Genomic DNA, 12,455 nt, shown 5'->3' with positions numbered 1-12,455 from the left:
TTTAAGCAACCAGATCTCGTGAGAACTCACTCACTATCACGAGAACAGCATGAGGAAATCTATCACTATAATCCAATCACCAGTCACCTCCCACCAGGCCTCTCCCGGCATTAACACATGGGGATCACAACACCACGTGAGATTTGGGTGGGGACCCACAGCCAAACCATATCACTGGTATAAGGGTAAACAATTCTACTCTAGGGGTTCGGGATAGCCTAGTTTTTTGGAGGCTATTGAAGGGAAGCCTATGATGGTACTGTCACATGCTGAACCATTCTGAATGCTTCCAGACAGTATCCCCAGTAGAGGAAAAAGAAAGTTCAAAGGTCAAAGACCCCCAGAATTTAGATAATTCAGTTTCTATCTTGTGAATTGCTCTTGTCCTGTTTCCAGCAGCTCACACTGGACTCCTGAGTCGGTGCTTTACCACTTGGTACCCCTAAAAGTCTGGAAATTATCTTAGCTTTAAAAATTAAAATATTAAAATTAAAAAAAAAAAACCAAGAGCTGAGAATGGACAGCTTCGTCACAGCAGCAAACTTCAGCTCACACTATAGCCTTGGTCTCAAAAATTGTGTTTACATTTTTTGTGAAACTAAACATTCTTAAAATGCACCAAGTGGGGCCAGCCCTTCCAAAGAGCCCCACAGAGAACCCTTTCAGACAGTGCAGGGCCTTTGCCAATGGGAATCAGGTGAAGGTCCCAGCTTCACCTTTGTCATTTCCCCCTTTCCACACGGTGAGTTTCCTTAAAGTGAGGCAAACCCTCGCAGAGCTTTCTGCTGTCCCAGGGCCGGCTCCTTTAGCTGCCACTCAGAAATCTCATCAAACAGCTGGGAAGGCAGCACCGCTCACTCCCACATGCCTGTCATGCTGTCAATCATGAGATTCTTCTGGGCTGCAAAGACCAAAGAATCACAAGTTCAAGAAGCAAAAAAGAAGGATTTTCTCCCTCCTGGTGGGGGTTCGTGTGTGCAGCGAGTGATAAGGTAGGAAACCAAGGAGGAAGTTATCTCCTGACTGCGGGTCCAGAAAAGAGACCTTGAAGGAAACACTATGAACTGCACTAACACAAATGAAATCCATTCCAAAGATACGCATGTGCGCATGATAGACACATAGAGAGAGGCCACAGAAGGCGGGGGGGGGGGGGGGACCAAGAAAGGAGAAAGGGCGGCTTTGACTGTACCCCCAAGCCCTGCAGTGGAATGAGGTTCACACTGGAAAGAATTGCTTAAAGGAGCCCGTTTGGACATATATCAGGATTTGGGATGAATTCTTTAAGGGAATAACTAAGCCTTCATCTCTCCTCTTTGATTCCCATCTCTTTTATTTGGTCATGCAAAGTGATAAGGCTATTACTAACATCCCGGCGGGGAGACCTTAAAAATTAATCTGCACTGCCTGACCTCCCCTCCTTCTCCCCTCCCCCCGCCCCAGGGGGACTAAAGCCGGGTTTGTCTGAGAATAAAGCAACTGGTGGATACAATCCATGCAAGGGAAAGAAATCACATCAAATGTAATGTCTGCTGTCTGCTATCATGGAGATGAAAGAGCCAGCTGACCGAGTGACAGTCTGTTCCGCATTTCAGCTGGTATCTAGTGACAGCGCAGACATAATTTTCAGCCAAGTAAGAATTTGGGGACTCAAGGGTCAGGATGTTTAAATGTATCTTTGTGAGCACATTGACAAACTCTTTTGCTTTGGTTTTATCTTGCAAACATCATGGGCAGTAATGTTGGCCTAACTTCATAGCGGCAGGGAATGAAACCGGAGATTTTGCTGTAAGGGATTTTTTTTAAAGCTCTGGAATTCTATTTTTTTTCTTTTCTTTTTTTTTTTTTTTAAAGACAGAGTTTCACTCTTGTTGCCTAGGCTGGAGTGCAATGGTGTCATCTTGGCTCACCGCAACCTCCGCCTCCCGGGTTCAAGTGATTCTCCTCCCCCAGCCTCCCGAGTAGCTGGGATTACAGGCATGTGCCACCATGCCCAGTTAATTTTGTATTTTTAGTAGAGACAGGGTTTCTTCATGTTGGTCAGGCTGGTCTTGAACTCTCGACCTCAGGTGAGCCGCCTGCTTTGGCCTCCCAAAGTGCTAGGATTACAGGCATGAACCACTGGGCCCAGCCTGGAATTCTGTTTTTTAAAAATTTATTTTATTTTTTATATTTTGAGATCGGGTCTTGCTCTGTTGCCCAGGCTAGAGTGCAAGTGGTGTGATCATAGCTCACTGCAGCCTTAACCTCCCAGACTCAATCCATCCTCCTGCCTCAGCGTCCCAAGTAGCTGGGACTACCGGTGTGTGTCACCATGCCCCAATTTTTTTTTTTTTTTTGATTTTTAGTAGAGATGGAATCTCACTACGTTGCCCAGGTGGGTATCAAACTTCTGAGTTCAAGCAATCAGCTTGCCTCAATCTCCCAAAGTGCTGGGATTCCGTCACACCTGGCTGGAATTCCATTTCTTAATCCTCGTCCTCCTCCTCCTCTTCTTTATCATCATCATCATCTCAGCTTATTTCAGGGTAGGCTCAGGACTAAGTGCTTCATACATCGATTAATTTCCTTTACTTTTCCCAACAATCCTAGGAGGTAAGCATGACCACTTCCGTTTAATGATGGGAAGCCTAGCCTCAGACATGCCAAGTAATTTGTCCAAGGTCACACAGTAAGTGACACGGTAGAATTTGGTTATTCCCACATTTTCCCTCCTACTCTCCTGTCCCACTTCCCTTTGCAATCAAATAAAACCTTGAACCAAAATATATGTCTTCTGACAACTGACATCTTTCAAAATTGTGTATGAAAGTCAGAACACACACGCCTGTGAAGGTGAACATTTCCGATTTTGTTGATTCACTAGCAGACACTAGACACACTAGCAGGCTAGAACTTGCTCAAAGATTAATATCCCGATGTATAGACCAGGCCAAGGGCATGTGGCCTTCTGCTTTGGTAATCTCTAGTACATGTGCCAAAGCAGAGGTGGGTGAACAGACACCGCTACGAAAAAGAACAGGGGCCATGTGAAACACAACACACTTTCTAGTTTTGGATGGAGAGTTAGGCAATTGGCCCACATCCTGCTGCAGGAACTCAATTTTCCCATCAGAAAGGTGAGTTGGAGTTAACAATAGAACTTCGAGAAATATAGCTGCTGGTAAGCTGCGGGCAGTGAGCCAGTAGAGAACAAGAAGTTTCATTCTACGCGTACCACGCATGCCTCATTTTATTGCGTTTTGCTTTACTGCACTTCGCAGACGTTACTTGCTTTACAAATCGAAGGTTTGTGGCAGCCCCACTTCAACTAAGTCTGTCGGTGCTATTTTCCCCCACTCTGTGATCATTGGAGCAGCACTTTTAATTTCCTACAGGAAGCTTTTCCTTTGCATTCACAATTTGGCTGTTTGATGCAAGAGGCCCGGTTTTTGGTTTGTCTCGCTTTCAACATGCCTTTCTTACTCAGCTTACTCATTTCTAGCTTTTGGTTTAAAGTGAGAAATGTGTGATGTTTCCTTTCACTTGAACACTTAGAGGTCATTGTAGGGAGATTTATTTATTTGTTTTTCAAACAGGGTCTCACTCTGTCACCCGGGCTGGAGTGCAACAGCGCAATCACAGCTCACTGCAGCCTCGACCTCCCAGGCTCAAGTGATTCTCCCACCTCAGCCTCCCAAGAAGCTGGGATTATAGACACACACCACCATGTTGGGCTAATTTTTTGCTTTTTTTTTTTTTTTTTTTGAGACGGAGTTTTGCTCTTGTTGCTCAGGCTGGAGTGCAATGGTGTGATCTCAGCTCACCGTAACCTCTGCCTCCCAGGTTCAAGTGATTCTCCTGCCTCAGCCTCTTGAGTAGCTAGGATTACAGGCATGCGCCACCATGCCTGGCTAATTTTGTATTTTCAATAGAGATGGGGTTTCTCCATGTTGGTCAGGCTGGTCTTGAACTCCCGACTTCAGGTGATCCACCCACATCAGCCTCCAAAAGTGCTGGGATTAAAGGCATGAGCCACTGTGCCTGGCCAATTTTTTGCTATTTTTTGGTAGAGACAGGGTTTCACCATGCGTCCCAGGCTGGTCTCACACTCCTTGGCTCAAGTAATCCTCCCACCTCTGCAACCCAAAGTGCTGGGATTACAGGCACAAGCCACTGGGCCCAGCTATCCATCGTGTAGGGTTATTAACTGGCCTAACTTCAATATTGCTGTGTCTCAGGGAATAGGAAGGCTGGAGGAGAGGGAGAAAGGTGGGAACAGTCAGTTGGTGGAGCATCAGCACACACACAACATTTACTAAGTTCACCATCTTACATGGACAATGTTTGTGGTGCCCCCAAAACAATTACAATAGTAACATCAAAGATCACTGATCACCATTACAGATACAATAAAAATGAAAAGGTTTGGCTAGGTGCGGTGGCTCACACCTGTAATCCCAGCACTTTGGGAGGCTGAGGCAGGTGGATCATGAGGTCAGGAGTTCGAGACCAGCCTGGCTAACATGGTGAAACCCTGTCTCTACTAAAAACACAAAGAATTAGCCAGGCATGGTGGCAGGCGCCTGTAATCCCAGCTACTCGGGAAGCTGAGGCAGGAGAATCGCTTGAACCTGGGAGGCAGAGGTTGCAGTGAGCTGAGACCATGCCATGGCACTCCAGCCTGGGTAACGGAGAGAGACTCCATCTCAACAAAAAAAAGAAAAGAAAAGAAAAGAAAAGGCTTGAAATATTGTGAGAATTAACAAATGTGTCACAGAGGCTTGAAGTAAGCACATGTCATAGTGAAAAGATTTGAAATATTGCAAGAATTATCAAAATGTGACACAGGGACATAGAAGGCCACATGTCTTCTGTCAGTTAGCTATTGGCGTGTGGCAAACCATCCCAGAACTCAGAGGCTTAAAATAATCAGTGATTATGTCCCATGAGCCTACAAATTGGCTGGGCAGTTCTGCTAAAATTATCCAGGTATGGCTGATCCCACTGGGGGCACTCATGTGTCTGCAGCCAGCTGGCGGCTAGGCTGAGGCTGGCTGGGATGAGCTAGCTTTGCTAGGTGGGGCCTCTCATCCCCGCAGGAGCTAACCTGGACCCATTCTTATGGTGAGGTTCGAGGAAAGAGTGGAATTCACGTGCAAGGCCTTCTGAGGCCTACTAGGTTTGAAAATGGTGTGATGTGATTTCCTATGCCTTCTATGGGCCAATGCAAGTTACAAGGCCAGCCCAGATTCAAGGGGTGGGGAAACAGACTACACTTCTTGACTGGAGCGGTTTCAAAGTCACATTGTAAAGTGTGTGGATACAGGCAGGGGTGGGCATTATGGCCACTTTTTGGCCATCAGTCTACCACAGATGTACACAATATGTCTGAAACACTGCAACATACTGACAGCTCACGTGTAATGGGCAACGGGTTAAATCCCTGAAGACACTAATGCAGGATGAATCTTTCTTCAAATTTTTACCCAAGAAGAAGAGGAAGGAGTGGGGAAAACACTGGGAATGATGCCAGGCTGTTGGCAAGTGGCTGACTTTTGGGGATGTGATTTTGGGAGTCCTGGGCTAAGAAAGGATCCACATAAAGAACTAGAGGAGTGATCAAGATCACTCCTTTAGGCAAGATCAAGGTGGGCATGGTGGTGTGCACCTGTGGTCCCAGCTACTCAGGAGGTTGAGGCAGGAGGATGGCTGGAGCCCAGGAGTTCAAGGCTGTAGTGAGCTATGGTTGTGCCACTGCACTCCCAGCCTGGATGACAGAGTGAGACTCTGTCTCTAAAAAAATATCAATAACAACAACAAAAAAAAGCCCAAAAAAAACATGCTCCTTGAAGCTCAGAGATTAATTCTGGAAAATTCTCAGCCAATAAATTATCTCTCTCCCCTAGTCTTTTTTTCTTGGGCATTTCTATAAGCAAATGTCAAGCCTTAATTTCTTTCCTATTTTCCATCTCTTTATCTCTCCATGATGCATTGTGGTTAACTTCTTCAAGTCAATCTTCCAGTTCATTATTATTATTGAGACAGAGTCTCCCTCTGTCACCCAGACTGGAGTGCAGTGGTGTGATCTCAGCTCACTGCAACCTCTGCCTCCCAGGTTCAAGTGACTCTTGTGCCTCAGCCTCCCAAGTAGCTGGGATTACAGGCACATACCACCACATCCAACTAATTTTTGTATTTTTAGTATAAACGGGTTTTCACCATGTTGGCCAGGGTGGTCTCAAACTCCTGGCCTCAACTGATCCACCTGCCTTGGCCTCCTAAAGTGCTGGGATTACAGGTGTGAACCACCACACGCAGCCAGTTCATTATTTTTCTCTTTAGTTTTGTCTAAACCACTTTAATTTATCCAGTATTCATTGCAATGACTTTTTTTTTAAATTTCTAGAAGTTACATTTGATTTATTCTCAGATCTCCCTATTCTTTTTTTTCAACGTCTTGTTCCTTCCACTTATTTTCAAAGTTTAAATTTATGTCTTTAAAAACTGTAACATATTTAGGGGGTGGGGAGGGCTTCTTCAGACCATTCTGCTGGGCACTAAGGGTCTACTTCTGATTTTGTTGTTTTTGTAAACTTTCTTCATGGTGGTTTTATAAGACTGGATTGAAAAGTCATTTTATAAGACTGGATTGAAAACAGCTGCTCATATATGGGAATCTGTGTGGCCTAGATTGAGAACCTACTTTCTCCAGAGCAGTTTCCTCCTTTAAAAAATCATTTAGGCCAGGCCCTGTGGCTCACGCCTGTAAATCCACCACTTTGGGCGGCTGAGGCGAGCGAATCACCTGAGGCCAGGAGTTTGGGACCAGCCTGGCTAACATGGTGAAACCCCGTCTCTACTAAAAATACACAAATTAGCCAGGTATTGTGGTGGGCACCTGTAATCCCAGTTACTCAGGAAGCTCAGGGAGGAGAATCGCTTGAACCCAGGAGGTAGAGGTTGCAGTGAGCCCAGGTCGCGCCACTGCACTCCAGCCTGGGCGACAAGAGGAAAACTTCACCTCAAAAGTAAATAAATAAATAAATAAATAAATAAATAAATAAAAGTATGGCCAGGTGTAGCGGCTCATACATGTAACCCCAGCACTTTTGGAGGCCAAGGTGGCAGGATCACTTGAGCCAGGAGCATGAGACCAGCCTGGGCAATGTAGGAAGGCCCCACCTCTACAAAAAGAATTTGAAAATTAGCCAGGCACACCTATAGTCCCAGCTACTTGGGGGTGCTGAGATGGGATCACTTCAGCCCAGAGGGTGTCGAGGCTAGAGAGGGTGCTGTTCATGTCACTGTACTCCGTCCTGGGTGACAGAATGAGACTCTGTCTTAAAACACATTATTTATTTATTTATTCATGTTAGAGACAGGGTCTCATTGTATAACCCAGGCTGCAGTACAGTGGCGCAATCATAGCTCACTGCAGCCTTGAACTCCAGGGCTCAAGTGATCCTCCCACCTCAGCCTCCCAAGTTGCTGGGATTACAGGCACAGATTACCAGGCACGGCTAATTAAAAACAATTTTTTTAGAGACCGGTTCTCATTGGGAAGGTTCTGTGAGATGATGTCTAGAATCACCTGTCACAGCGAGTATCTGATAAATATTAGTCCTTCCCCTCTTTGTATATTTGGTGCCTAATTAATGCTTATCAAGTCAAATGAAAACAAGAAGGATATAACTGACGACACGAAAATTTCTCAGGATATAGAAGAAGCTGCCGAGTTCTGCACAAGCCCTCAAGGAAAGGCAGTCGGTAACTCTCCCCAGCAAGCACCCTCTGGACACGCCCCCTGGGCTGGGATTGGAGGACGGATGGCTGCAGAAGTGGCCGTGAAGTGGCCTTTTCCTCTGTGAGGCTTGCACACCAGAGATCTGCCACCAGGTGGTGCTGTGGTGACCACGTAAGGCCCGGGGCATCTCCAGGGCAGGGTCCTACCCCAGGAGCTTCCTACAATGCCATTCCCATTAGAGAGGGAGGGAGTGCCCTGGGAGTGGGGGCTGATCACATCCTAGAGCGCCCGCCCCTCCCTGGAGTCCCTGAGATGGATTCTTGAGTGTGGGACTCTGGGCTTAGCCCTGCCTAGAGGACAGGGCCATTTGGGTAAACCCTCAACTACTAAATTAGTTGAGGGTTTAAATTAAAGGGACAGGCCTGGTGCACCAGCTCATGCCTGGAATCACAGCATTATGGGAGGCCGAGGTGAGAGGACTGCTTGAGCCCAGGAGTCGGAGACCAGCCTGGGCAACACAGTGAGACTTCTTCTCTATTTTATTATTATTATTATTATTATTATTATTATTATTATTATTGAGATGGAGTCTCATACTGTTGCCCAGGCTGGAGTGCAGTGGCACAATCTCTGCTCACTGCAACCTCTGCCTCCCAGGTTCAAGCAATTCTCCTGCCTCAGCCTCCTGAGTAGCTGGGATTACAGGTGCTTGCCACCATGCCCAGCTATTTTTTTTCCTTTTTTTTTTTTCTTTCTTTCCTTTTTTTTTTTTTTTTTTTGCATTTTTAGTAGAGACGAGGTTTCACTATGTCGGCCAGGCTGGCCTTGAACTCCTGACCTCATGATCCACCTTCCTCGGCCTCCCAAAGTACTGGGATTACAGGTGTGAGCCACTGTGCCTGGCCAATTTTTTTGTTTTGTTTTTTAATTAAAGGGACAGATAAAGGGTCAGTAGAAAGAACCCTGGTGTGGGTGTCAGACAGGTAAGGGGCCCTCCCTTGGCTCCATTCATTAATTACAAGCTGTGTGACCATGAATATATCTCCTGGGCTCCCTGCGCCTGCTCTCTTGAAAAACAGGGACCGTTCTAGTGTGCCTCCCTCCAGGCTGGTTGTGAGGATGGATGAGATACCACTTGCAAAGGGCCCGACCTGAAAATGGTACTTCATCCTTCTCTTGGTGCAGTTCAATAGGTATCCATGCAGGCCCTGTCCCTGGGCATCCACGCTGGAGCTGCCAGCCTCAAGGAAGCCGGGCGGGCGAGAAAAGAGGAATCAAGGGCCGGGCACAGTGACTCAAGCCTATAATCCCAGCATGTTGGGAGGCCGAGGTGGGTGGATCACCTGAGGCCAGGAGTTCAAGACCAGCCTGGCCAACATGGTGAAACCCCATCTCTACTAAAAATACAAAAAAATTAGCTGGGCATGGTGGTGGGCGCCTGTAATCCCAGCTACTTGGGAGGCTGAGGCAGGAGAATCGCTTGAACTCTGGAGGTGGAGGTTGCAGTGAGCCAAGATCATGCCACTGCACTCCAGCCTGGGCAACAGAGAGAGACTCCGTCTCTAAATAAATAAATAAATAAATAAATAAATAAATAAAGGAAAATTAAGCTATGCACAGTGTCTTATCCCAGCACTTTGGGAGGTCGAGGTGGGAGGATCACTTGAGACCAGGAGTTTGAGACTAGCCAGGGCAACATAGTGAGGCCCTGTCTCAACAAAAATTAAAAAATTAGCCAGGTGTGGTGGCATATGCCTGTATTCCCAGCTATTTGGAAGGCTGCAGTGGGAGGGGTTTGAGCCCAGGAGTCCGAGACTGCAATGAGCTACAATGGTGCCACTGTACTCCAGTCTGGGTGACAGAATGAGACCATCTCTTAAAACAAAGAGAGAGAGAGAGAGAGAGAGAGAGAGAGAGAGAGAGAGAGAGAGAGAGAGAATGCAACGCCTGTTTGCCAGTGTAATAATGCCCACACCTTCCAATGTGACTGGGAAGAAGAATGAGATGGACTCTGTTCCAGTCTGGCACACAGTAGGTGATCAATACACACCAGCTTCCTGGTGTGTTTCTTATTTTGGAGAGGAGCAGGTGTTCTCCATCAAATTTCTGCCGAGGAATGCGGCAGCACCAACTAAAAATCATGCTTCCCATTGCTCCCTGAACCTGAGATCCAGGTACAACAACAATCCCATGAAGCAACTGCTAAATACACACAACGTAAAACCACTCAAACAAAAATCCAACTCAAGACTCGCCACCTAGTTCTGACTTCCAAGTACCCCGGTGCTCATCAAAGGGGAAGAGATCATTAGCTCCCATCTGGGTTCTGAAGAAGTCACTGCTGCAGCCTTCCTGACACATCTCTATTCAGGCAGGCACCTTATAAAGATTATTCCCAGCCACGACATTCTTCTCCTGGTCCAGGTTTGTAAGCTCTAGCACGGACCTTTCCAGCTAGCCAAAGGCAGAGACATCCAAGGCTCTGCTGGTTAATTACGTCTGAACCTGAGTTCAGTTCTCAAAAGGAGAGGGTGCAACTCTAAGACAGAAGAAGTCAGGTTGAGATGGAAGGTCTCACTACAGGTGCAGCTGGCGTCACTATATCCCCTCACAGACAGGAGAAATATGCAGTCAACTGTTCCTGTTTTCGCTTTGATTGCTGGGAAGCTAACAGCTCAGTTACAGCACTGGGTAATAACAGATAAACATAATAACCATAACAGTAATAAAACAGTGGCTACTGAATGCCTATTACTTGTGAGCCATTCTGCTAAGTGCTTTATTGATTGATTGATTTAGAGACAGGGTATCCCTCTGTCACCAGGCTACAGTACAGTGGTGCGATCATAGCTTGCTGCAACCTTGAGCTCCTGGGCTCAACTGATCCTCCGGACTCAGTCTCCCACGCAGCTGGGGCTACAGATGTGTACCGCCATGTCTGGCTAATTAAAATAATTTTTTTTGGCTGGGTGCAGTGGCTCAGACCTGTAATTCCAGCACTTTGGGAGGCTGAGGTGGACGGATCACTTAAGTCAGGAGTTCAAGACCAGCCTGGCCAACATGGCAAAACCCCATCCCTACTAAAACGACAAAAATTAGCTGGGCTTGGTGGCAGACACCTGTAGTCCCAGCTACTTGGGAGGCTAAGGCAGTAGAATTGTTTGAACACGGGAGGCAGAGATGCAGTGAGCCAAGATCACACCACTGCACTCCAGCCTGGACGACAGAGTGAGACTCCTTCTCAAAAATAAAAATAATTTTTTTTGTAGAGATGGAGTCTTGTTTTGTTGTCCAGGCTGGTCTCAAACTCCTAAACTCAAGTGATCAATCCTCCTGCCTTGGCCTCCCAAGACACTGGGACTACAGGCATGGGCTACCAAGTCTGGCCCTGATTAAACTTTTACATTTTATTTATTTAATAGAGATAAGGGTCTTGCTATGCTGGCCATGGTGGTCTCGAACTTCTGACCTCAAGCAGTCCTCCCGCCTCGGCCTTCCAAAGTGCCGGGATTACGTGCGTGAGCCACCACCACACCTGGCTCCACTTTATCCTTTCAATTGTCCTATGAAGAAAGTATCACTAGACCTACTTCTCAGGCAAGAGGACTGAGGCGTAGAGGCTAAGTACATGGGGTCTGTTTGCTCAGCTGGTAAGTGGCGGAGCTGGAATTCAGATCCAGGCCTGGCTGCAGAGTCCGAGTGCCTTCTGCTCCAGGCCTGCCTCCCTTGTACTGGACCTTCCCAATGGGCTTAGAGCTCCTGCTCCTATTTGTTTTTTTCCGGGTGCTGATGTTTTATATTTTCCCATAAGTTGTTGCTTTAGTGGCTGTATTTCCTGAAATGCCTGAAAATCTTTTAGGGAAGAATGATGGGGCTTTGCATAAATAAATAAAAAAATTAATTAATTAATGTCTAAGAAAACGAGTTAACAAAAGATAGAAAAAATAAAGAACAATGAAGGCCTAGTAGAGACCCGAAAGGTCAGAGTTCACACATCAACACCCTGTGCTGGGGTGGCAAAGACAGGGTCCCCAAAACTCAGAGTCTGTCATTAAATCACAGGTACTGGGTATGCACTGACCCACAGGCAGAAACATTTTTATCTTCTGCTCTGCCAAACAGGCTTGGCAATTTTCTAAAAGACAAGTTTTGACAACACTGACAATGCAGGCTTGATGATCAGGGAATCTTAGATACGAGGGGGAAAAAAAAAAACGGTTTCCATTACAGAGTGCTGGGAACTGAGATGATTAATTAACATGTAAGTTAATGAGACTTTGGGGTGTTTTCTTCTCCAGTTGGAATTCTCTCCAACCTCAGAGGAATGTTCCTTTGCTGCAGAGGGTCTGGATTTGTCTGTTGTTGTTATAGACTGAGACTCAGGCATGGGACCTGGCTATACAAAATTCTGAGTGAGGGGGAGTCCTGGGAGGGACGGAAACTAAGAATGGTCCCCAGAGAGGGGATCTCCTTCTGGGACTCAGACAGTCATCAGGGCTCACTGTGGGGGCCAGGACAAGATACACTCCTGCAGACTATTCTCTCCATACACCTGTGCTCGCCACAGAAAGTTCAGCCGAGGATTTGTTTCCCTGGAGCTTAGGCAGACAGTGTGGGCACGTGCTGCACGGCATGAGAGTGAAAGTTACTGCTGGACCTGGAGAAAGCAGCATTCAGTTTGTAACACTGTCTCCTGTGAGTTTTCCTAATGGGACTGCTCAGCTCTGGG

General features: G+C 46.6%; 1 protein-coding gene across 3 annotated transcripts in view; it reads right to left on the bottom strand.

Moving 5' to 3' along the window:
* Positions 1 to 12,455, bottom strand: part of TMCO4 (transmembrane and coiled-coil domains 4) — a 122,552-nt gene that overhangs the window by 23,142 nt on the left and 86,955 nt on the right. Inside the window, exon 13 of one of the 3 annotated variants that reach the window (XM_074018189.1) lies at positions 726 to 901. The exons of the other annotated variants lie outside the window; for them this stretch is intronic. Within the exon in view, the coding sequence (XP_073874290.1) occupies positions 855 to 901 (47 nt within the window). The 3' untranslated portion in view covers positions 726 to 854. Of the gene's footprint in view, positions 1 to 725; positions 902 to 12,455 lie in introns of those variants that run through there. 3 annotated transcript variants of the gene reach the window in all.

Source organism: Macaca fascicularis, chromosome 1, assembly GCF_037993035.2.
Source record: "Macaca fascicularis isolate 582-1 chromosome 1, T2T-MFA8v1.1".
Classification (NCBI taxonomy): Eukaryota; Metazoa; Chordata; class Mammalia; order Primates; family Cercopithecidae; genus Macaca; species Macaca fascicularis.
This window is presented reverse-complemented; position numbering and strand designations above follow the sequence as displayed.